At 40.4% G+C, this 26,905-nt stretch overlaps 1 protein-coding gene across 12 annotated transcripts in view; it reads right to left on the minus strand.

Moving 5' to 3' along the window:
• The window catches only part of BTBD1 (BTB domain containing 1), a 51,833-nt gene that overhangs the window by 21,836 nt on the left and 3,092 nt on the right, over positions 1 to 26,905 (minus strand). For 5 of the 12 annotated variants that reach the window (XR_015149974.1, XR_015149973.1, XM_086364263.1 and 2 more), the window contains exons 2-5: positions 14,685 to 14,841; positions 13,213 to 13,257; positions 9,909 to 10,014; positions 2,376 to 2,573 (exon numbers count right to left, since the gene is read on the minus strand). Coding sequence is in view for 8 of the 12 variants with exons in the window: in XM_086364263.1 (XP_086220389.1) it covers positions 2,376 to 2,573; positions 9,909 to 10,014; positions 13,213 to 13,257; positions 14,685 to 14,841 (506 nt within the window). In the remaining 4 variants the exon portion in view is untranslated. Of the gene's footprint in view, positions 1 to 2,375; positions 2,574 to 9,908; positions 10,015 to 13,212; positions 13,258 to 13,675; positions 13,990 to 14,684; positions 14,842 to 26,905 lie in introns of those variants that run through there. The other 7 variants (XR_015149976.1, XR_015149975.1, XM_086364264.1 and 4 more) reach the window with 2 other exon arrangements.

Consider the following 26,905-nt stretch of genomic DNA (forward strand, 5'->3'; position numbering starts at 1 on the left):
TTTTCCAAGCCAGGCTTCAGCAATACGTGAACCGTGAACTTCCAGATGTTCGAGCTGGTTTTAGAAAAGGCAGAGGAACCAGAGATCAAATTGCCAACATCTGCTGGATCATCGAAAAAGCAAGAGAGTTCCAGAAGAACATCTATTTCTGCTTTATTGACTATGCCAAAGCCTTTGACTGTGTGGATCACAAGAAACTGTGGAAAATTCTTTAAGAGACAGGCATACCAGACCACCTGACTTGCCTCTTGAGAAACCTATATGCACGTCAGGAAGCAACAGTTAGAACTGGACAGGGAACAACAGACTGGTTACAAATAGGAAAAGGAGTACGTCAAGGCTGTATATTGTCACCCTGCTTATTTAACTTATATGCAGAGTACATCATGAGAAACGCTGGACTGGAAGAAGCACGAGCTGGAATCAAGACTGCCGGGAGAAATATCAATAACCTCAGATACGCAGATGACACCACCCTTATGGCAGAAAGTAAAGAGGAACTCAAAAGCCTCTTGATGAAAGTGAAAGAGGAGAGTGAAAAAGTTGGCTTAAAGCTCAACATTCAGAAAACTAAGATCATGGCATCCGGTCCCATCACTTCATGGCAAATAGATGGGGAAACAGTGTCAGACTTTAATTTTCTGGGCTCCAAAATCACTGCAGATGGTGACTGCAGCCATGAAATTAAAAGACGCTTACTCCTTGAAAGGAAAGTTATCACCAACCTAGATAGCATATTAAAAAGCAGAGATATTACTTTGCCAACAAAGGTCCATCTAGTCAAGGCTATGGTCTTTCCAGTGGTCATGTATGGATGTGAGAATTGGACTGTGAAGAAAGCTGAGCGCCAAAGAATTGATGCTTTTCAACTGTGGTGCTGGAGAAGACTCTTGAGAGTCCCTTGGACTGCAAGGAGATCCAACTAGTCCATCCTAAAGAAGATCAGTCCTTGGTGTTCATTGGAAGGACTGATACTGAGGCTGAAACTCCAATACTTTGGCCACTTCATGGGAAGAGTTGACTCATTGGAAAACACCCTGATGCTGGGAGGGATTGGGGGCAGGAGGAGAAGGGGACAACAGAGGATGAGATGGCTGGATGGCATCACCGACTCGATGCACATGAGTTTGGGTGAACTCTGGGAGTTGGTGATAGACAGGGAGGCCTGGCGTGCTGCGATTCATGGGGTTGCAAAGAGTTGGACACGACTGAGTGACTGAACTGAATGGAGAGGATATGAGGCAACTGGAATGAACACTTGACTAAGTTTGGTATTTGGCTGTGAACTGTTACAACTACTTTGGGCCACTGTTTGGTAGGATCTACCAATGCTAACATATGTACACTCTGCAACTCTGCAATTATACTGCTCCCACTCATAGAAATGTTCACATATACACACCAAGCCACAGGTATAAGAATGTTCTCAATGGTCCCATATAAAAACAACACAAACGTCCAACAGTAAAGTGGATAAATAAATCATGGTTCATCCATACAGACTATGCAGCAATGAAAAAGTGTGTGGTTGTGCCACACACAGCCACGTAGATGAATCTAACAGACATAATGTCAAGAGAAAGAAGCCACACACAAAAGAATACATGCTGAATGCATGGCTTCCTTTATAATAAGTTTAAAAACAGACAAAACTCATTTATAGAAGCCAGAAAGTAGTCACCTTTGGGAGGGAGATGAAAGACTAGGAGAGACATGCATGAAGGAGACTGGAGGGATATGATAATGTACTATAAAGTGGTATGTGTGGTTACATAGGTGTGTTCACAGTATTTATCCACTTTACTAGGTAGATGTTATAAACAATTTACAGAAAGAAAAAAATGATTCCAACCAGCAACAACAACTTGGGAGAATACTGGAACATAATAAGAAAAATTTGAATACCTCAACAGAATAAAAGTCATGAATGTTAAGAAAAAAATGCAAATGGCCAATAAACATAAAGAAGTATAACTGTAAACAATTATGAGATTTTTTTCTTTTAAATCAATCTGGCCATGACTTAGAAGCAGAATATACTCAGTGTTGATATGGGAAATAAGAACTGGTCATAGAACTAAGAAGCATCAACCCTAAGGGTCAGAAAGATCTGTCACTGTAACTCTGGGTAAGGTGCTTAACCCCTCCCAGGTTCCATTCTTAAACCTATAAGATACCGTATAACTTCTATGTATTCATAATATTTTTAAAAGATATATAACCTACAATATATCTTCAAGGGCTATCAGGAGAACTGGAGGACATTACACACACAAATGTATATACATGAATAGCTTCTTTTTCTCTCTCGCAGAGGGAGACTGACTGCCCATTGCAATAGTTTCAAGTAGATTTTGGACAAGTTACAGCCTTACCTGCCGCAAACTCCTCAATGGTCATCAATGGGAAGCGGATCAAGGCCAGTGCTTTCCCCAGAACTTTCTGCTTGTTTCCAAAGGTCATAGGCAATTGTTGTCTTTGACATTCTGCTTCTGCCCATCGTACAACAGCTCCAAAAAGTCGACATTCTCTAATACTTAGAGTGTCTCTTTCTAGAACCGCACAGAGTGTGTCTACAAGTAATTTACAAAAATAAGTCAAATTAGGAATATTTTGCTATTTAACAAAATACTGACAAATATGCTTATATTAAAATTTCAACTCCCAATAAAAAATAGGTTATTTAAAGCTATAGATTCTACATTTAAAAATATTAAAGAATTAAAGGAACTGCAAAGAATTCTTTAAAAAATTACCAGAAAGCTAATATTGAACTTGTTATCATATCTATTATGTAGATACAGTATCTCCTCATATATTTCATGCCATTTACAAGCATACTTAAATATCCAGGATAAGAATAATAAGTCAGAGTAAAAGGCTCCCAATCAGTAATGAACAAATTCATAGAGTCTACAGATTACAGTTAATTCATTCATTCAGCAAATATTTCTGATTAACCACTCACAACGTGTCAGGTACTATTTTAGACACCAAGGATACATCATTAAACAAAAAGGTTTAAAAATTCTTTCCTTCATGGAGCTTACATTCTAATGGGAGAAACATTAAATACACATAAGTAAGTTATAATGTGTCAAATAAGAAATGTAGGAAAAAATAGCAGGGTAAGTGGAATAATCAGAAATGGAGCTTAAAACAGGATGGTTTGGATTGGCCTCATGTGAGCTAAGATCTGAAGGAGGCTTTGGGTCAGGGTTGGTAGGCCAGATAGACATCTCGAGAGAAGCAGCACTCCAGGACCAGCCAGTGTGAAGGGTCTCTTATGAGGGCATGCCTGGCGTGTCGGAGGAAGAACCAGGAGGCCAGTGTGGTGGGAAGTGAGTGAGCAAGAGGGGAAAGTAGGAGGTGAGGAAGCTAGAACACGGGGGAAGCAGGATGCATTCATAAGGCATCCTGCAGATCATTTGGCTTTTGAGTGAAAAAGGGAACCTCTCTGGAGGGTATTGGGCTGTGACATTTTATGCTCTACAAGGACCACTCTGGAAGCTGTGATGAGAAGAGATGGTAACAGAGGCAAAAGTGGAAACACTATCAGTAGGGAGCTTCTTGTGGGGTTCCAGGTGAGAGGTGATGGTGGCTTGGACCAGACAGAAGTGGTGAAAAATGATAGGATTCACGGTATATTCTGAAAGGAGACAGGAGACTTCCTAACAGATTGGATAAAGGGGTGACAGGAAGCCTAAGTCCAGGGTAACTTTCAGGTTGATGGTAAGCAATGGCGGGCTGACAGTGGCACCAACTGAGATGAGAGCAACTATGCAGAAGTAGGGTGGGGAGAGGAAGTGGGGAGAGGCTGAAGTTTAATTTTGGACGTACTAAGTCTGAAGTCCTATTTGACATCTGAGTATAAATGTCATGACCGTAACTCAGGCCCTCACTCAGAATCCTTTCTTCTTATCATGGGCAAAATTAAAATAGGCTGAGTTATTTTTAAGCTACAGTAGACCAGAAGCAGTAAGTTCAGAGAAAAGGGCTTTAGAGGCTAACTCATTAACACGAGATGACATGCTGCAATCTAACAGGGACAAGAAGAGAGGAAAACTCTGAAAAGTAGACAGAAGTACTTGAAAAGGACGGTGTGGAGTCTTCTACACAAAGAGAGAGAGATGTTAAAAGAACTTCAGAGACCTGACGGCTTCAGTTTACAATAACTGATATTGATAATAATGACTACTAATAACCAGAAGAATCTTAAATTATAGTCAATATGTATTGTTTAATAAGGACAAGCAAAGTAAAACATTTTTTAGGTATCTTTCTCAAATGGCCAAAATGAAAGCTTTGTTTCTTTAAAAAAAAAAAAAAAGAGATTGTTCAAGATTTTCTAAAGACCCTCAATACAGTAGGCACTATTACAAAATATCTAACAATTGTATTTTAAGTTTAAATAAAAATGAGGATGCTATATTGTAGAAATCAATGAAAACATTAAAATACAGTTAAATTGCCCAGAAACACACACCTCAGAAAAATTTGTTAAAAACAAAATTTTATTCTGCAGTGGCCTACACATTCATACCAGAACCAAATATAGATTTAATAACAAACACAGGTATCATTCCAGCAAAGACGTCACAGTCCCTAGAACACAGAAGGGGCTCAAGAGTATGTTAAAAATGAAAAGGTTAAACATAACCCTTTGATTTTCATAAACTCAAGCTTTTTTCTTCTCTAACAGCTGAGTAGATGTGTATAAACTAAGGCCCCAGGAAAACCCAGAAAATGAATGTAAATCAGTATACCTCAATAGTTGTAGAATTAGGAAAACATCATTACCATAATATTTAATCATTCAATAGAAAAATAGACAACTTCCAACTTACATTGTATGCTACCTTGTATGCTAGTAACTGCAGAAAAGATAAACACAGAAACTTAAAGACTTAAAAAAAAAAAGGCACATTATACTGCCCCTGGCATAATGTAAATTGATTCTGTTCTATCAAAGGATATATTATCTTTTTCCTTTGACAGAATGCTACAAGAGAAACAGTATCTCACTACTTGTAAAAAGGTAAGCATATCCCTCTAGAGCACATATTCAAACGCCAGAGGAGAAAAAGCACCCCCAGAATGTAAAACAGCTATTGAAAAAAAGCTCCTGAAGCCAGGGCTTGCTTCCTCTCAGCTCCTAGACTGCTCTTTCATTCCCAAGTCTTAACAAGTACACTTCAGACAAACTAGACTATGAGGTGAGAACACACAGGTCTTCTATTGATGGATGTGTTATAATAAGAAATGACAGCTGAGAGCCTAATAAAGATCATGAAAGCACATAAGATTATATTTATATACATAATACAATACTGGGTTTAATATAAACCACTGCCGAGTCAAATTCAATCAACAAATATTTATGGGGTTTTCATCCTGTGCAAGGAGCTACTTCAAGACTTCCAGGACCCAATGGCATGACTAATGTAGAAGCTATTTACAAAACAGCTTCTTGGAGTGAGTCACCCTGATGCCAGCAGCATTATTTCACATGAGTGGACTGAAGTGGAGCACCTGATGCCCCTTCAAAGGAAAGAAACAGGGACTGAGTCATGCTTCCTTGCCAACAGGTGGAGTGTTCAGGGCTCTCAAACATCCAGTAACTCAACAAAAACTCAAGAGCACACAATGTGCAGGTGCTGGGGAGGAACCTAATGTAGTGCCTGCCCTTCAGGATAATGCAGGAAGAGTATAAATCCTTCCCACGATAATACGCAATAGACAGGCAAACCAAGACAGAGATGTTACTGTAAACAGGAATATATTAAATTTCATGGAAGGGGGAGGGTTGCAGCTTTTAAGAAAGGAGTCTCTGCAGAGTTATAATCTGAGCCAAGACATGAAGACTGAGTAAGAACCAGCCAAGATGGGAAGGAAAGGCAACATTCTAGACACAGCCAATCAGTCTAACAAATATTAACTGAACACGTATTGTGTTCTACTGCTTTCAGTGTTGAAGGTATAGTGGTAAACAAGACAAAGGAGTTTAGAGTTTAAGAAGTTTACAATCTAGAAGGGGAAGGTCGACAATCAACATATACATAAACAAAGACCCAGACAAGATATTCAGAGAGTGATACATATTAAGAGAAAAATAAATCTGAATAATGGAACAGGGATTGTTTAGGGGAATGTGGTATCTACTTTAAGTAGGTGTGAGATGGCGCATCTCAGGTCTCCTTTAACCTAAGATCTGAATGATCAGAAAGAGGTAGCACTACAAAGAAGCTCCAATACTTTGGTCATCTGATGCAAAGAGCCAACTCATTGGAAAAGACCCTAAAGCTGGGGAAAATTGTGGGCATGAGGAGAAGGGGGCAACAGAGGATGAGATGGTTGGATGGCATCACTTACTCAGTGGACATGAGTCTGAGCAAACTTTGGGAAATAGTGAAGGACAGGGAGGCCCAGCATGCTGCAGTCCATGGGGTTGCAGAGTAAGACACGACTGAGTGACTGAACAACAATAATACAAAGATTTAGAGTGGGGAAAAGGATTCCAATCAAAAGGAATAGCAAATACAAAGGCTCAAAAAATCAAAATAACTGTGGCCAGTGTATATGGAACACAGCGAATGAGGAAAAGAATGGCAGGGGACAGGTGAGAGAGAGAGAGGGTAAGTAATGACTGCCAGCTCTTTACAAAACTTCTGTTTTCTCTTCTTCCTGGGATGTGAATCATGTGCATCTCCTCACCTCCCCTAAAGTGAGGAGAGGTCTGGTGACTGAATTCTGTCCAGTGAAGTAAGAGCCAAAACGAGGGTGCCATTTCAAGGCCAAAGCTCATAAAACGTGGGTGTTTTCCCATCTGTCAGCAAGGTACAGATAATAACTCAGCCACAGGAAGTAGCAGAAAGCTAATCACCGGCCAGGGATACTGCCTCGGACTGCTGTGTGAGTGTGAAATAAATTTCTTTGTGTTGGAAACAGTATGCATTTGGGGGGTTTATCTGTGCAAATGTGTTGAGCTTGCATTTTGGGGTATATCTGTTATGAACACCATGCCCAAGCGTGGCCTACCCTAATAAAAGGCCTAATCATGCAGGATCTTCTAAGTTTTGTAAGCGATTTGAATCTTACTCTAATTGCAGTGGGAAGACACTGGAAGCCGAGGTGATATAATTTGCTGCTGTGTAGAGAATGGACAGGATGAAAGCAGGAGTGAGTGGACAAGATGAGAAGACAACCCTCAGGTTGGGAGAAAATAACTGCAAATGAAGCAACAGACAGAGGATTAGTCCCCAAAATTTAAGCAGCTCTTGCAGCTCAATATCAGAAACACAAACAACCCAATCAAAAAATGGGCAGAAGACCTCAACAGACATTTCTCCAAAGAAGACATACAGATGGCCAACACACACACAAAAAGATGCTCAACACTGCTTGCCATTAGACAAATGCAAATCAAAACCACAAAAAGGTATCATCTCATACCAGTCAGAATGACCATCATCAAAAAATCTACAAACAATAAATGCTGGAGAGGGTGTGGAGAAAAGGGAGCACTCTTGCACTGTTGGTGGGAATGTCAATTGATACAGCCACTATGGAGAACAGTATGGAGAGTCCTTTAAAAACTAGGAATAAAACTACCACATGACCCAGCTGGAGAAGACTCTGTAGTCCCTTGAATAGCAAGGAGATCAAACCAGTCAATCCTAAAGAAAATCAACCCTGCATATTCAACCCTGGAAGAACTGATGCTGAAGCTCCAATACTTTGGCCACTTGATGTGAAGAGCCAACTCACTGGAAAAGACCCTGATGCTGGGAGAGACTGAGGGCAGGAGGAAAAGGGGGTGACAGAGGACGAGATGGTTGGATGGCATTACTGACTCAATGGACATGAGTCTGAGCAAACTCCAAGAGACAGAGAAGGACAGGAAGCCTAGTGTGCTGCAGTTCATGGGGTCACAGTTGGACACAACTGAGAGACGAAACAACTTGACCCAGCAATCCCACTACTGGGCATATACCATAAGAAAACCGTAATTCAGAAATACTCCTGTACCTCAATGTTCACTGCAGCACTATTTATAACAGCCAGGACACGGATGCAACATAGATGTCCACCAACAGATGAATGGATAAAGAAGTTGCAGTACACATATACAATGGAATATTGCTCAGCCATAAAAAGGAAGAAACTTGAGTCAGTTGATCTGAGGTGGATGAACCTAGAGACTGTTATACAGAGTGAAATGCAAGAAAGAGAAAAATAAATATTCATACATTAATGCATATATATGGACTCTAGAAAAATGGTATTGATGAACCTATCTGCAGGGCAGGAATAGACACAGATGTGTCTGTGGGAATTGTGGACACAATAGGGGAAGGAGAGGGTGGGACGGGTTGAAAGAGTAGCACTGAAACATACACCTCATCGTATGCAAACAGATAGCCAGTGGGAAGATGCTGTATCGCACAGGGAGCACAGCTAGGTGCTCTGTGATGACCTAAAGGGGTGGGAGGGAGGCACAAGAGGGAGGGTACACACACACACTGATAGCTAATTCACAATGTCATATGGTAGAAACCAATACAACATTGTAAAGCAATTATACTCCAATAAAAAATAAAAATAAAGTAAAAAAAAGAGTGAGTGGCAGCAGGGAGACAACAGGAGAGCACAGAGCTTATCCAGGTGAATGAGAACAGTGACTTAGACCAGGTGGGAGCAACAGACAAAGTAAGACATAGTCAGAACTCAGGATACTATTTTTTAGGGGGGTGGGATGTGGGCTGCACCATACAGCTTGTCATATTTTAGTTCTCCGACCAGGGACTGAACCTGGGCCCAGCAATGAAAGCACCAACTCCTAGCCACTGGATCACCAGGAATTTCCTCAGCATACATTTTGACTGGAGAGCAGAGAACATGTGCTGATAAACTGCATGTGGGGTATGAAAGAGAGTAGTTAAAAATAACTTCTAGGTTTTTAGTTATGCATGGTGGTGCCATTAAGGAAGAGTTAAAACAACAACAACAACAACAACACTGGAAAGGAACAGAAAAGACAACAGGGAGTATGGGACAATCAATGGCTTTCTTTTAGCTGTGCTATTGGAAATGCCTATAAAAGCTCCAAATGAAGATGTAAAGTAAATAGTTGGCTACACAAATTTGGAGCCCAGTATAAGATAAAAGATATTTTGAGCTCATTAGATGATGATGATATTTAGAGTTATAGGCTGGATCCGCTCTTTCTGCTACCCTACATGACAAAATTCAAACTCCTGGGTCTGTGACTACATGGCCCCCACACCCTGGATTTCACTTGCCCTGCACTGCCCATCTTCTACACACGCTTTCTTCATGTGGTTCTACCTGCCTCTAATGCCCTCCCCTCTTCATTACCCAAATACTATCCATTCCCTAAGGCCCATGTCAGAACTTCCTGTGCCAAGATTCTCCTAACATCCCATTATGAGGAGCTCTATTCACATTTTGGATTTACATAGTAATTATTTTCTATGTATCTAGTTCCGAAAAGGAAAAAAGACATTTTGCCATATGTCATCTTTTCTATGTAATGTCTTAATCTTAATTTTCACATATTTCTTCCCTGATTCTCCAAATAGATGAGTTTCCTAAAGAAAAAAAAATAAAAATCTTACCCATCTTTGTATTTCTTATAGGGCCCTGATACAATGCTATGCATATGGTGAGCATGAAAATTTGTTTGATCTGATATCTTTTAAAAGGCAATGAGGTAGTTAAGACTTTTAGGACTATTTCAGCAAAATAAAGCAAATCTCTTAAAGAGGCTAACTTAAAAATCACTTGGAAAAACCACTGATTTAAAAACAGCTCCTCTGCCAACAAGGCTCACTAGTAACACATTACTGTACTTAAAAGGTTAACATTTTAATTCACAGTGAACTTACCTATGTCAATATCAGTAAACCCTTCTGCACTTATTGCATCCATTGTGTTTTTGTCTATTGTGTCTAGACAAAGACTAGCAAGCTGAGGTTCATCAAATAAACGAGCCTAAACATATAAAAAGATAGTTATTTTCACAGTTATTCTAACTTCAGACTGTCCATATTCAACGGTAATACTGTAAACAGTTATAACTGCCAATTATATAAAAACTCATACTTAAAATACAATTATAATATGCTTAAAACTTTCATTTCAAAATCGAAATAAAAGCGAAAAGCACAAATGTCCAAAAGATAACAATTCAATTACCATTAACAACTGTTATTTTTATTTTTATATGTATATATATGCACTTACATATTTTGATCCTTAGTGAAACACTCTAGGGTAGATAAGGCAGACATCTTCCCATTATACACATGAGAAAAGAGAGGCTCAGAGAGGTGCACTGACTCTAGCCAGCTATGTTCCAAAGTGAAAGTGAAAATCGCTCAGTTGTGCCTGACTCTTTACGACCCATAGACTATACAGTCCAGGGAATTCTCCAGGCCAGAATACTGGAGTGGGTAGCCTTTCCCTTCTCCAGGGTATCTTCCCAACCCAGGGATTGAATCCAGGTCGCCTGGATTGCAGGCGGATTCTTAACCAGCTGAGCCACAGGAGAAGCCAGCCCTTAAAACCCAGTCTTAGGATCTTTTCACTAAATGATAACATCAATTGTCAAGCATACCAGTACAAACAGATTTTTTCCACCATTTCCTGTTTGATTGGGGGGAAGAGAATAAAGCACAAAAATTTTAGAGCATTAAGGTTCTGGGAACCTAAGCAAAAACGAGGCCTAACAAACAGCAAAGCAAATAAGTAAATTCACATGATAGGATATTATACAATGAGAATGAACGATCTACAACTACACACAGCAATAGGAATGAATCCCACAAACTTAATGGTAAGCATAACGAGGTAATGTATATGTTGAGCAAAAGAGTATACAGCTGACCCTTGAACAACTTGCAGGTTGGGGGCACTGATCTCTGTGTAGTTGAAAATCCACACAGAACTTACAGTTGGACCTTTGCATCTGAGGTTCTTCCATATCCGTGAATTCAATCAACCACAAATCATGCACTATTTACTAGTTTTTACCACTTAGTGGTAAAATTTACATGTGTAATTTTTTACCACTAAGTTCAAGGCCATGTTGGTCAAGAGTCAACTGCTATATGATTTCTGCAAAGCTGAGCTTTAAGAAGTCAGAAGTCAAACTTATAATATGTGCTTTACCTGGATGTACATTATAATTCAAAAAAACAAGTTTAAAAGTAAGTAAAATTCTAATGTTGGCAGATATTCTAGCTGGCCAACTCAGTGTTTATAGTTGAGTTAGTATTTATGCAGAAAAATGGATTATTTTACTTTTAGGAAAAATAATTTTTGGTAAAAGTTATTTTATTCAGAGTAGCAATATTTTCAGTCTTTCAATACGATGTCATATTTGCCTGGGAATCTACTGCTGCTACTTTGGAGTAAAACTAGTTTTCTCTAAATTTGAGTATGGCACTATTTTTAATGACTATATTGCCCCAGAGTGTATTCCCTATGTAATCCACGCTGGGACAGCACACTGGTTCTTTGTTTTAGAGGGATGCTGGCATAGGTCCTCTCAAGTAAATGAACATGCTCAGTTCAAATGATTCACTTGGCAGGAACAAGACATTCACATGACAATTCATGGGCTAATTCACATGACCCCACCAAAGAAAAATCTGGAGTAATGTTAGTTCTAAGACCAACAAAGCACTGAAAAGTTCCTTTCTTCCTCAGTGACATATGTTAAGCCTTGCTACTCAAAATGAGGTTCAGAAGCACCAGCATCATCTGAAAGTCTGTTAGAAATGCAGACTTTCAGGCCCATATTGCTGTGTGTAGATCTATAACAACAGGAATGAATCCCAGAAACTTAATGGTAAGCAAAAGAAAGTAAGATACATGTTGAGCAAAAGTATACAGCTGACTTTGGCTTACTGAACTAGAAAGTGGATTTTCATTGTCAAAGTTTAATTTATTGGCTTCTAATTTTTCTTTTTATGGTCACATTGTGTAGCACATGGGATCCTAGTTTCCCAGCCAGGGATCCATCTGACCCAAGCCCTCTGCAGTGGAAGCTCGGAGCCTTAACCACTGGACAGCTAGGAAAGTCCTACTGGTTTCTAAATTTTATGACTGAATTAAAAAAAATGAAAGTAGTTAAGTGACCCTCTTCACACACAATAAAATTCTTCAGACAACAAAGAATCATGATGATCAACTTCTTCATTAGATTTTCATCACAAGTTCAGAAAAGGAAAAAAAAAAATGCAAGTGGTAAAGAATCCACCTGCCAATGCAGGAGATGCAAGTGATTCCCCGGTCAGGAAGATGCCCTGGAGAAGGAAATGGCAACCCACTCCAGTATTTCTGCCTGGGAAATCCCACGGACAGAGGAGCCTGGCGGGCTTCATTCCATGGGGTCGGTCGCAAAAGAGTCGGATGAGACTTAGCAACTGAACAACAGATATCACTTGTTAGTTATATAATCTTTATTGAGTTATTTCACCTCTCTGTGCTTCTATATAAAAAGGGGATGATAAGAAAATCTTCACCGAGGATAGCTACAACTCCTAAAGTTATTGTAAAGATTAAATGAATTAATGCATACAAAGTATTTAGAATGGGACCTGGCACACACTAAGTCACTCAATACATCTTGCAGTTATTATCAATATCACCATACTCTACTGGTTTAAGGTTGAGACCTTTTACCACTTGCTATCTTACCTTACGTTAGACATTTACCTCTTTAAGCTTCTATTTCATCTTTGAAAGGGGGATAATAATAATAATAAATATCATCACAGCTTAAAGAAGGAGTAAATGTGATAATATATACAAATGGAATAACCTGTGTCTGGTGTACAATACACACAGACATGGAGTTCTGTGATTATGTCCAAGAAGAGGTGACATCAGCATGTTCTTTCTTCTGTAACTATAAATACTCAATGACCAAAGATTTACAAAAAGAAGTATCATCATTTGTGATGTGACAGAATGCATGCACAATGGGAAACAAGTCTGACTCCACCCAGCCTGTTGTGAGACTCTGGGCAGGTAGTTAACTAGTCAGGTTTTAGTTTTTTCATGTGCAAAATGAGAGGGTTAAGTTAAGGAATATCTGTGATTATTTCCACTACTAATATTCAGCAGGATTACATATTATCAACTTAGACATCCCCCCCACCCCCCTCATTTTAACTCTCTCACCTCTGTAAAGACCCTATCTCCAAGTAAGGTCACATTCTGAGGGTCCTGGGGATTAAAATTTCAACATGTGAATTCTGAGGACACAATTCACCACCTGGCACTGAGTTACAGACTAGCTTAGGATTTTTGTAAACAATTCGTAAAAGGGTATCATTACCTTATCTAAGAAAAAAAAAATCGATTTACTTATATCTCAAGTATGAAGCTCAGATTATAGGCATTTAACAAGTGCTAGATAGTGTATGTTGAGGATTGGTTAATGGTTCCATAAATGTGTTCAGTATGTAAATATTCAGACTATACACGTATCATGATGTGTGCACTTTTCTGTATTTAAAGTATACTCGTTGAAAATTTTCATAAGTGTCAAAGAAAGAATATTCTTAAATTTTAACTTCTCCAAAATATCATATGACATCCCTTACATGTAGAATGAAAAAAGAAATGATACAAATGAACTTACTTTCAAAACACAAAGAGACTCACAGAAAGATTTAGAAAATGAACTCATGGTTGCCAGGGGGAAGGTACAGTTGAGGACTCTGGAAAAGTCATGTACACATTGTTATATTAAAAATGGATAACCAACAAAAACCTATTATATAGCACATGGAACTCTGCTCAATGTTTTGTCCCAGTGTGGATGGGAGGGGAGTCTGAGGGAGGATGGATACATGTATATCTACGGCTGAGCCCTTCGCTGTTCAACTGAAAGTATCCCAACATTGTTAATTGGCTATACCCCAATACAAAATGTTTTTGGTGTTCAAAAATAAAAATAAATTCTAAACCCTCCAGAAGTGGGTCACCAAGCTGACAGAATACAGTAAATCTTACAACTGCTCTGGACTTGAAATACTCAATGTTAATTTCAGACCCAACAAAAATAGAGCACTAAGGTCCAGAAAGCTTCAAACTCTCCTACTCTCAATCACAGCAGAAACAACGCTGGACACTACTCTCAACTCCAACCCTAAACAGCTATGTAACTTTACAGAGATGAAACACCCTATTTACATTAAGGCTTGGCTCAGACGGTAAAGAACCTGCTTGCGATGCCTGCAATGCAGGAAACCTGGGTTTGATCCTTGGGTCAGGAAGATCCCTTGCAGAAGGGAATGGCAACCTACTCCAGTATCCTTGCCTGGAGAATTCCACGGACAGATGAGCCTGATGGGCTACAGTCTGTGGGGTCTCAAAGAGTTGGACACAACTGAGTGACTAACACTTTCTTCAGTTTCTTCATTACATTACATTACATTCTTAATGTAATATGATACATTAACTCTACTTTGTTTTTCTATTCTAAAATCACATGAACCTGATATATTTCCCTCAATGAAATCAGAAGACTTCATATGCTTTAAAAATGATGATCTCAGACTAATTCTCCAGGAAATATTAAACATTCATATACAATTAAACACAATTTTTAAAGTTAAAAGATACATACCTTAGCTACATCAACTTACCTGCGTAAGTAACATGAAGGCATTATCTGCCCTGAGATGTTTGGTGAGAAATTCCACACAATGAGCTTCCAAGGCTGGGACTGCATACTTCTTAGCCGTATAAAGAGTCGTCATAACTGTTTCTGGGCCAATTTGAACTTCATCTGAATACAGAAATCTGGGAAGCAAGTGGAAATTGCAGAGACAGTCAGGAGGGTTTTAGACAAGCAATCCATTGGAGTTAAGTCTCTGAGGAATATTTGAAAAGATAATGAGCAAAGTGAAAAATAACTTGAAAAGCACATCAGACTTCCCAGGTTATTTGCACATACATCACCTCATTTTACTCTGACTCAATCCTGAGAGGTAGGCAGTCTCCATTTATAGAGACTAAAGTTAAGTCTTCAAGCCAAATTTTTAAAGGCCTTTTAGCACTCCAGAGCAGCTTTCTCTCTTCTTCATCAAAAAATGTTCACTTAAACAAACTTACAGACAGCTTAAGTTCACATCTCTAAATGTCAAAACATCCATTTATTTCCTGATGACGGTATCTTCTTATTCTGGGCATCTTTTAACCTTTCCTTATTATCCCAGAATTAGTATTATGACCAAAGACTAGAGTACAGGGGTTCAGAAGAATAAAACAGTTTAATGATATCTTAAATAACCCCATACTGCTATGTGCTTTTGGGTATATAAGTCCAATTTTCTCTTGAAATACTACCAAACCAATACCACCTTACCCACCGCCTCAGGAGCTGATTCTACCTGTTACTAGATAAATCAGATTCCTAGAAGTACACATAGAGGATAAGAATCTCAGAGAAGGCCTGGGCAGTTCCTGCTGAATTATACTGAAGCTACTGCATATTCATTTTAGTTCTTCTGCCGTTCCTCAGAGACCCTTGAGCTTACTGCCCAATTCTCAGTTACACTCAGAGCAGCTGAGGGTGCTGGAGAAATAAGGCATTGAGAACAAGTATTTTATTTTAGCAATACGTATTAAGACTTAGAACCATGAATATCTTTCAGAACACTATACAGTAGAGTGAGTGAGGAAAGGAGGTTCTAGTTCATGTCCCTTTTCTTTGCTTTTCAATTTCTCTATTCTGGTGGCCAGAATCACTGCCCAAGATCAAATTCTAACTGGTTACATCCCCCAACTTCCCACTTTAACCAAATGCTGGCATCCCTCCAATAAGATCATTATCCTTACAACTACTTCCAGTGGAAGCTGTTCACTCCCATCCTTCCCTGGTGGTTCAGATGGTAAAGAATCTCCCTGCAATGCAGGAGACCCGGGGTTTGATCCCTGGGTAGGGAAGATCCCCTGGAGAAGGGTATGGCTACCCACTCCAGTATTCTTGCCTGGAGAATCCCATGAACAGAGGAGCCTGGTTCACAAAAAGTCGGACACAATTGAGTGACTCCCTTACAACTCAGGTGCAAAAGTAAAGGTTGCTGTTTTTCAAGATTACATTGTTTTCAAACATTTTTCCAAAACCCTTCAAGCCATCCATCTGTACCACCCTCATAATACTCACTTAATGACACATGTCATTTAGTGATGAGTGCACAGAATTAAAAAAAACCTTAAGTCTCTTATAGTTAGGGGTAGGGGGATGAATAAAAAGAGGAGGGAAAATTAGCATTTGTTGAGTCTCTATCATGTGACAGATGCCAATTCATTTAATCCTCTCACAAAGAAGGGAGGTGCTGCTACCTGCATTTTAAAGATGGGTTAACAGGCTGAGGAAACACAAGAGCTGTCTACCATAACACACCATCTCTGGGCTCTGACTGCTTTCAGTGTTAGACTCTCAGGCCAGTCAGGTGGGAGCCCTCTTAATTTGCCTGGACTCAAGAAGAGATTGCTTGAGTTTGAATCTATCACACTTCCTAGCTACATGACTTTAAATAAGTTATCACTGTGCTCCTCTCTGTTAAAGAGATTTGTACAACAGTATCTTCTTCATAATGCTCTGGTGAGGATTAGTATCAGTTAAAATACACACAAATACTTAGTAAACATTAGCTATTTATTTTTTATACTGCTTCATTTTTTATCTCTATTTTCCTCTATATTTCACAAGATTTCAAGTGTTCCAGCCCTTCTATTTTTCCCCTAGCAATCATACAGTTAAATTTCTAAGCATTCTTGCCTCTTGAGTACTTTTTTTTAACTCCACAGTACCATGTCTCATTTTTATGGATGTGAAAAATGTTCTCAGTCTCCAAGTTTTAAAAGTTCCTTTCTGTTCCCTGAATTACCTATTTCCTTGAGGACCAGCTGTTCTTGGTCTTTATCATTCATTCATATTCTGATTGTCCTTATACGTCAAAGTTTAATGATTATCTCCAGTGACCATTCCAGTAGCTGGTGTGTTTTCTTTGCTGTTGTGTAAGCAGGACTGCTTTCCAGCTAAAACCTTCTCCAAGATGGAGAGGTGGGTGGGGAGCTGTGTATGTGGGAGGCTCGTCTGACACCTTACCTGAGAGTGGGAAAGCAGCCTTTAGGTCAGATACCACACCTCCTCCACCCCCTTTCAATGCCATCACCCTGAATTCCCTAAGATAAGCCAGCATCCTCGTTCTCCCCAGGTGGTTTGTCTAGTTTCTGTCAAGAGGAGACTGTCAGCTATTGCGGAGGGGGGCGGGGGCAGGGGCAGGGGTGGGGGTGGCGTGCAATGGTTAGCATACAAGAGCTGGTTGAGGGGATGACCTTCTCATTTCACCTTGCTCACCACCAGCTCTCAACCTAGAGCCATGCTGGGGCTCAGCCAGGAAAGACAGCCCCCACCTCCACCACAGCTCTTCCTTCTCTGGATTCTGGGCTCCAGCCACTCCACTTCATTATCAACACACTTCCAACTGCCTTGTCCCTTTTCTACACTGCCTTCCAACCTCTCTCCCTTTTTGTCTTCACTGTAATGGGTTTATTTCTTTTGTATTTCTCTATATAGTCATTTTAACTGGAACAGACAGAAGGCTAACAACATGCTCAATTCCCTTCTTAAACGAGAAACCGATTAAGTTTTTAAGGGACAGATAGGAAGAAGTCTTCATATTTGTCTTAGTTTGTTTTCAGGCAAAAATTACTAGAGTTATAAACTATAGAGCTGAGATGCAGGGCCTTTATTACCATTGTTTGAATAGATTCAAGCTTAAGGAAACCAGTTCCACAAAACTGAAGTACATGGTTCTGTAACAATCTATAATTGGGGTCCCTGACAAAAAGAGCTGGAAAAGGTTCCCACAAGAACTTCTACTTAAGATCCAAAACATGAAAAGAGGGTAGGAAGAACATTCCAGGAACCAAAGAATTGTGTTTTCAGACTATACTATATGGCCCACAGGGCTTCCCTGGTGGCTCAGTGGTAAAGAACCTGCCTGCAATGCAGGAGATGTGGGCTTGATCCGGAGGTCGGGAAGATTTCCTGGAGAAGGGAATGGCAAGGCCCTTCAGTATTCTTGCCTGGAAAATCCAACAGACAGAAGAGCCTGGTGGGCTGCAGTCCACAGGGTCGCACAGAGTCGGACACGACTGAGTCACTAACATATGGCCCACAACTCCATTCAAGTTGCCTTTCATGACCCAGATAACCACAATGGTATGACCACTCATCTAAAGGCAGACATCCTGGAATGCAAAGTCAAGTGGGCCTTTGGAACCATCACTATGAACAAAGCTAGAGAAGGTGATGGAATTCCAGTTGAGCTACCTAAAATCCTAAAAGATGATGCTGTGAAAGTGCTGCACTCAATATGCCAAATTTGGAAAACTCAGCACTGGCCACAGGACTAGAAAAGGTCTGTTTTCATTCCAATTCCAAAGAAAGGCAATGCCAAAGAATGCTCACAATACTGCACAATTGCACTCATCTCATACGCTAGCAAAGTAATGCTCAATATTCTCCAAGCCAGGCTTCAGCAGTACGTGAACCATGAACTGAACTTCCAGATGTTCAAGCTGGATTTAGAAAAGGCAGAGGAACCAGAGATGGATCAAATTGCCAACATCCACTGGATCATCGAAAAAGCAAGAGAGTTCCAGAAAAGCATCTACTTTTGCTTTATTGACTCTGCCAAAGCCTCTGACTATGTGGATCACAAGGAAGTGTGGAAAATTCTTCAAGAGATGGGAATACCAGACCACCTTACTTGCCTCCTGAGAAATCTTTATGTAGGTCAAGAAGCAACAGTTAGAACTGGACATGGAACAACAGACTGGTTCCAAATCGGGAAAGGAGTATGTCAAGGCTGTATACTGTCACCCTGTTTATTTCACTTACATGCAGAATACATCATGCAAAATGCCAGGCTGGATGAAGCACAAGCTGGAATCAAGATTGCAGGGAGAAATATCAATAACCTCAGATAAGCAGATGACACCACCCTTACGGAAGAAAGCAAAAAACTAAAGAGCTTGATGAAAGTGAAAGAGCAGAGTGGAAAAGTTGGCTTAAAATTCAACATTCAGAAAACTAAAATCATGGCATCTGGTCCCATCACTTCATGGGAAATAGGGAAATAGTGAGAGACTTTTATTTTGGGGGGCTTCAAAATCACTGCAGATGGTGACTGCAGGCATGAAATTAAAAGATGCTTGCTCCTTGGAAGAAAAGCTATGACGAACCTAGAGAGAATATTAAAAAGCAGAGACATTACTTTGCTAACAAAGGTCCGTATAGTCAAAGCCATGGTTTTTCTAGTAGTCATGTATGGATGTGAGAGTTGGACTATAAAGAAAGCTGAGCGCCAAAGAATTGATGCTTTTGAACTGGGGTGTCGGAGAAGACTCTTGAGAGTCCCTTGAACTGCAAGGAGATCCAACCAGTCCATCCTAAAGGAAATCAGTCCTGAATATTCATTGGAAGGACTGATGCTGAAGCTGAAGCTCCAATACTTTGGCCACCTGATGCAAAGAACTGACTCACTGGAAAAGACCTTGATGCTGGGAAAGATTGAGGGCAAGAGGAGAAGGGGACAACAGAGGATGAGATGGTTGGATGGCATCACCAACTCAATGGACATGAATTTGGGTAAACTCCGGGAGTTGGTGATGGACAGGGAAGCCTCGTGTGCTTCAGTCCATGGGGTCGCAAAGAGTCAGACGTGACTGAGTGACTGAACTGAACTGAAACTATACCTTGGTAATATATCTTTGGCTTGAATATATTTAAGAAACATCTATATTTATATCTAAAGATGTAGGTTAAGGACACTATTCATCTCAGTAATGCCTTCTTTATGATGGGATAGCATCAGGAATTGCGGTGGCCGGGAAGACCAACCCCACGCCGTGGCTGCACGGGCACAGGAGGGCCTAGAGGAGCTATCCCACGTTGAAGGTCAGGAAGGGTGGTGGTGAGGAGATACCCCTTGTCCAAGGTAAGGAGCATTGCCTGCGCTTTGCTGGAGCAGCCGTGAAGAGATACCCCACGCCTGAGGTAGGAGAAACCCAAGTAAGACGGAAGGTGTTGCAGAGGGCATCAGAGGGCAGACACACTGAAACCATACTCACAGAAAACTAGTCAATCTAATCACACTAGGACCACAGCCTTGTCTAACTCAATGAAACTAAGCCATGCCCGTGGGGCAACCCAAGATGGGCGGGTCATGGTGGAGAGATCTGACAGAATGTGGTCCACTGGAGAAGGGAATAGCAAACCACTTCAGTATTCTTGCCTTGAGAACCCCATGAACAGTATGAAAAGGCAAAATGATAGGATACTGAAAGAGGAATTCCCCAGGTCAGTAGGTGCCCAATATGCTACGGGAGATCAGTGGAGAAATAACTCCAAAAAGAATGAAGGGATGGAGCCAAAGCAAAAACAATACCCAGCTGTGGATGTGACTAGTGATAGAAGCAAGGTCCAATGCTGTAAAGAGCAATACTGCATAGGAACCTGGAATGTCAGGTCCATGAATCAAGGCAAATTGGAAGTGGTCAAACAAGAGATGGCAAGAGTGAATGTCGACATTCTAGGAATCAGCAAACTGAAATGGACTGGAATGGATGAATTAAACTCAGATGACCATTATATCTACTACTGCAGGCAGGAATCCCTCAGAAGAAAAGGAGTAGCCATCATGGTCAGCAAAAGATTCCGAAATGCAGTACTTGGATGCAATCTCAAAAACGACAGAATGATCTCTGTTCGTTTCCAAGGCAAACCATTCAATATCACAGTAATCCAAGTTTATGCCCCAACCAGTAACGCTGAAGAACCTGAAGTTGAACGGTTCTATGAAGACCTCCAAGACCTTTTAGAACTAACACCCAAAAAAGATGAATGTTCTTTTCATTATAGGGGACTGGAATGCAAAAGTAGGAAGTCAAGAAACACCTGAAGTAACAGGCAAATTTGGCCTCGGAATACGGAATGAAGCAGGGCAAAGACTAATAGAGTTTTGCCAAGAAAATGCACTGGTCATAACAAACACCCTCTTCCAACAACACAAGAGAAGACTCTACACATGGACATCACCAGATGGTCAACACCAAAATCAGATTGATTATATTCTTTGCAGCCAAAGATGGAGAAGCTCTATACAGTCAGCAAAAACAAGACCGGGAGCTGACTGTGGCTCAGATCATGAACTCCTTATTGCCAAATTCAGACTTAAATTGAACAAAGTAGGGAAAACCACTAGACCATTCAGGTATGACCTAAATCAAATCCCTTATGATTATACAGTGGAAGTGAGAAATAGATTTAAGGGCCTAGATCTGATAGATAGAGTGCCTGATGAGCTATGGAATGAGGTTTGTGACATTGTACAGGAGACAGGGATCAAGACCATCCCCATGGAAAAGAAATGCAAAAAAGCAAAATGGCTGTCTGGGGAGGCCTTACAAATAGCTGTGAAAAGAAGAGAAGCAAAAAGCAAAGGAGAAAAGGAAAGATATAAACATCTGAATGCAGAGTTCCAAAGAATGGCAAGAAGAGATATGAAAGCCTTCTTCAGTGATCAATGCAAAGAAAAAGAGGAAAACAACAGAATGGGAAAGACTAGAGATCTCTTCAAGAAAATCAGAGATACCAAAGGAACATTTCATGCAAAGATGGGCTCGAAAAAGGACAGAAATGGTATGGACCTAACAGAAGCAGAAGATATTAAGAAGAGATGGCAAGAATACACAGAAGAACTGTACAAAAAAGGTCTTCACGACCCAGATAATCACGATGGTGTGATCACTCACCTAGAGCCAGACATCCTGGAACGTGAAGTCAAGTGGGCCTTAGAAAGCATCACTACCAACAAAGCTAGTGGAGGTGATGGAACTCCAGTTGGGCTATTTCAAATCCTGAAAGATGATGCTGTGAAAGTGATGCACTCAATATGCCAGCAAATTTGGAAAACTCAGCAGTGGCCACAGGACTGAAAAAGGTCAGTTTTCATTCCAATCCCAAAGAAAGGCAATGCCAAAGAAGGCTCAAACTACCGCACAAATGCACTCATCTCACATGCTAGTAAAGTAATGCTCAAAATTCTCTAAGTCAGGCTTCAGCAACACGTGAACCGTGAACTTCCAGATGTTCAAGCTGGTTTTAGAAAAGGCAGAGGAACCAGAGATCAAATTGCCAACATCCACTGGATCATCGAAAAAGCAAGAGAGTTCCAGAAAAACATCTATTTCTGCTTTATTGACTATGCCAAAGCCTTTCACTGTATGGATCACAAGAAACTGTGGAAAATGCTGAAAGAGATGGGAATACCAGACCACCTGATCTGCCTCTTGAGAAATTTGTATGCAGGTCAGGAAGCAACAGTTAGAACTGGACATGGAAGAACAGACTGGTTCCAAATAGGAAAAGGAGTACGTCAAGGCTGTACATTGTCACCCTGTTTATTTAACTTATATGCAGAGTACATCATGAGAAACGCTGGACTGGAAGAAACACAAGCTGGAATCAAGATTGCCGGGAGAAATATCAATAACCTCAGATATGCAGATGACACTACCCTTATGGCAGAAAGTGAAGAGGAACTCAAAAGCCTCTTGATGAAAGTGAAAGTGGAGAGTGAAAAAGTTGGCTTAAAGCTCAACATTCAGAAAACGAAGATCATGGCATCCGGTCCCACCACTTCATGGGAAATAGATGGGGAAACAGTGGAAACAGTGTAGACTTTATTTTTCTGGGCTTCAAAATCACTGCAGATGGTGACTGCAGTCATGAAATTAAAAGACGCTTACTCCTTGGAAGGAAAGTTATGACCAACCTAGATAGCACATTCAAAAGCAGAGACATTACTTTGCCAACAAAGGTTCGTCTAGTCAAGGCTATGGTTTTTCCTGTGGTAATGTATGGATGTGAGAGTTGGACTGTGAAGAAGGCTGAGCGCCGAAGACTTGATGCTTTTGAACTGTGGTGTTGGAGGAGACTCTTGAGAGTCCCTTGGACTGCAAGGAGATCCAACCAGTCCATTCTGAAGGAGATCAGCCCTGGGATTTCTTTGGAAGGAATGATGCTAAAGCTGAAACTCCAGTACTTTGGCCATCTCATGCAAAGAGTTGACTCATTGGAAAAGACTCTGATGCTGGGAGGGACTGGGGGCAGGAGAGGGGACGACAGAGGATGAGATGGCCGGATGGCATCACTGACTCGATGGACTTGAGTCTGAGTGAACTCCGGAGTTGGTGATGGACAGGGAGGCCTGGCGTGCTGTGATTCATGGGGTCGCAAAGAGTCGGACATGACTGAGTGACTGATCTGATCTGATCTATTATCAGATAAAAGTTGTGCATCCCTTAAGCAGTTGGCCTGTTTTTAATCTGACAAACACTGTGAACTGTAACTGACTGGCCAGCTTTCCCTTTTCGTAATAGTTGCTAAAATGATCAAAATTAAGTCTGTAGAGTGTGTATAGCATGTATTTTTATATTAGCAGCATCTTGACAATTTATTTCTTACCTCTGTGTTTCTTGGTAGACATTTTAAATTGTTTTTGGAGCAATGCAAGTTATAAATAAATACAAGACTATAACTGTAAGAAAGGGAACTCTGTGTTTCTATATTTTTTCCCATATTTTCCTACAGCACCAGGCTCAGTTTTGGCACCTCGCAAAGATTTAATAAATACACGTTAGTCAACTACACAGCTCAGTACAAGTTTCTAGCTATTGATAGGGAAATCATTTTCATTTCTAGTAGAAAAAAGGCTACTTAAAAATCCAAGAATCACCCCGATTCATACTTTACATACATGTTTTTCTCACATCTTATTTAATTACTAACAGTGCTGCAATTAAAAAAAACTCTGTAAGCCAATATTTACAAATTATAACTTAAAATTAAACATAATATTACCACAGTACATTGCATTTTAAAATTAACATTCCTAATACACTACCTCTAAGAACAAGAGCACAGAGAAATAATTACAGGTCATCAAACTATTTCTGTTTTTTTCCTGAAGATGAATGCCTTTCCAAAATTGAAAACTTAGGTTACATTTAATCCAATTTAAAAATTAAACGACTAAGGTACAAACTTCATTGTAAAATAGAAAAATCGTAAGATTATGTACAAGAAACTGTGTCACTACTGATTCATTCATTTTCCTCAAAAGCATTTACTGAGGACTATATAATAATAGACAGGTCCCAGAAATACAAACACAGACAACACTGTGCACAAAAAGCTCATGGTTTGGTAATAAAACGATTAAAAAGTAATGTCATAATTATAACAGCATTATACATTAGGCATGATTTGATAAATAATCTCTAAAGATGGCCCCAATTAATCATGCTTTCTGTGATCCAGACCTTTACACAGAGCTGTCCCATAATGATTCTGGGCTCGTCCTGATTGATTCCCTTTAATCAACAGAACGTGGCACAAGTAACACTCTGCCAGCCTGGGGCCTAAACTCTGAGGATGCAGAAGCTCCTACTTTTGTGCTTTCAGGAGCCATGGCCTGCTGCTCGCCAGGAAGTCAGGCTAACCTTGCAAAGATCAGCTGCAGGAGCCATGGAGAGAGAGAAAGGCTCAGCCAAACCATAATGTGAATCAAACCTCCAGATGACCCTTGCCTCAACAGCTATCAGACTCTGACTGCATGGGAGACCTGAAGAATATGCTAGAAGAACCTCTCACACAGCTGTGAAAGATAATAAGACTATGTTTAAGCCACTAAGTGTTGGAGTGGATTGTTCTACAGCAACAGATAAAAAACTCAATACATGACATTACATGAGGCAGAGCACAAATCTGCCAGCAGCGACGTTTCATAAAGAGATAAAGCCTCAAGTATATCTGAAGGGTAATAATTAAGTGTGTAAACCTTCTAGGCAGACAAAGAAGTACAAAGGCAAGGAGGCATTAGAAGGCAAGTATTAAAATAAGAAAAAGACCATCAGCAGGACTGGGGTACTCAGTAGACGGAGAGGAAGAGATATCAAATCATAAAGGTCTTGCATATCGGCTAAAATGTTTAAATGCATCCCATACGCAAATAGAAGTCATTAAGAGATTCAGGGGAGTACTGTGATAATGTCTAGATATCAGAGAGATAACTTTGTTAACAGCGTGAAGAATGAAGTGAGCTGAGTCTAAAGGCAGTGTGATCTGTTTGCTATGCTATGCTATACTATGCTAAGTCACTTCAGTCGTGTCCGACTCTGTGTGACTCCACAGACGGCAGCCTACCAGGCTCCCCTATCCCTGGGATTCTCCAGGCAAGAACACTGGAGTGGGTTGCCATTTCCTTCTCCAATGCATGAAAGTGAAAAGTGAAAGTGAAGTTGCTCAGTCGTGTCCGACTCTGTGCGACCCCATGGACTGCAGCCTACCAGGCTCCTCCATCCATGGGATTTTTCCAGGTAAAAGTACTGGAGCAGGGTGCCATTGCCTTCTCCGTGATCTGTTTGAAGCAATGCCAAAAAAAAAATCAAGAGAATTGAGTAGAACCTTCAAGACTGGTCCAAACAGGATGAGAAACAAATGGAACATAATGGAACCAAACTACAACCTGGAGCCAAGCCCACCTGAGACATCCCCAACTGACCCACATAACAAGAATATTCAGAGGAAGAATACACGATTGTTTTTCTAAGCCCTCGATTTCTGGGGTGCTTTATAGCATTATTATGACAAAAGCTGCCTGAGACAGGACATATGAAGTATGCCTGCCTCAAAGACTGTTCTGAAATTTGGGTTCACACAAGGTGCTCAGGAACAACAGTAAGCAGAACATGGCAAGCACTCATTAAGTGTTAAGATATTTTTATTGTTGACAGTCCATCTGCATGTGTACTAAATAGACACTCATTTGTGACTGTCCAGTTGGAAACTCGGTTTGGGTTGAGTAGACGTTTCACAGTACCGCTGGGGTAGTATGTAGCGCCATAGGTTAATGGGAGAAAGGAAGACAACAGCTAAAGACAGAACCTGTGGAACAGCTGTCACCTGCTCCTTTTACTCCTTCCACAGTCTAATCTCCAAACAACTGCTAGGAGTTTTTAAACCAGATCATAGCAACCCCTGACTCCATGGACAGACAAGCCTGGCGGGCTATGCAGTCCTGGTGGGGCCACAAAGAATGGGACACTACTGGGTGACTAACACTTTCACGTTTCCTATCAACTCCCCGCTCAAAACCTTTCAAAGGATTCCCACCATAGACGGGGAATCCAAGTCCTTCCATGGGCTCTACAGCTGTGCACAATCCTGGCCAGCCTATCTTGTTGACCTCATCTTCTATTACTTTCCCCCTTATTCTATCTGTTCAGATCACACTGGTTTACTCTTGCAGTTTGTCTAACAGGAGAAATTTTGGGGCTTAAACATGTTTTTCCTTGCGATGAATGGTCCTTCTCCCACAGGTTGATCATCTTTCCTTAAAACACTTTTTTGTACTTGACATTTTGTCTTTGTTTCTCCCTACTAGATGATTAACTCTGAGAGGGCAGGGACTTCCTATTGTTCACTGCTGTATCCAATATCTAAAATAGTACAAGGAAGGCAGTGTTTTTCAAATGAACAACTAAGAACATCACTTAAAGGTCTGGCAGATCAAAATGAGCAGTTACTTAAAGTGCTTCACACTCAAGTTCAAAAGCCTTTAAGTAATGTTTAATTCAAGTTGTAAACATAAAAGTATGCCCAAGCTAACCTGCTTTTCAACCTCAGTAAGTACCATGAGACATTTTTTTGTCACACAATAATACGTTAAGTACAGCATCTCTGCTTCACAACCAGCCAATAACCTAAGTTTAAAAATCAGTCCAG

This window comes from Bos grunniens, chromosome 21 (assembly GCF_055505025.1).
Source record: "Bos grunniens cultivar Pamir isolate PY7600 chromosome 21, Bosgru_T2T1.0, whole genome shotgun sequence".
In the NCBI taxonomy this organism is placed as follows: domain Eukaryota; kingdom Metazoa; phylum Chordata; class Mammalia; order Artiodactyla; family Bovidae; genus Bos; species Bos grunniens.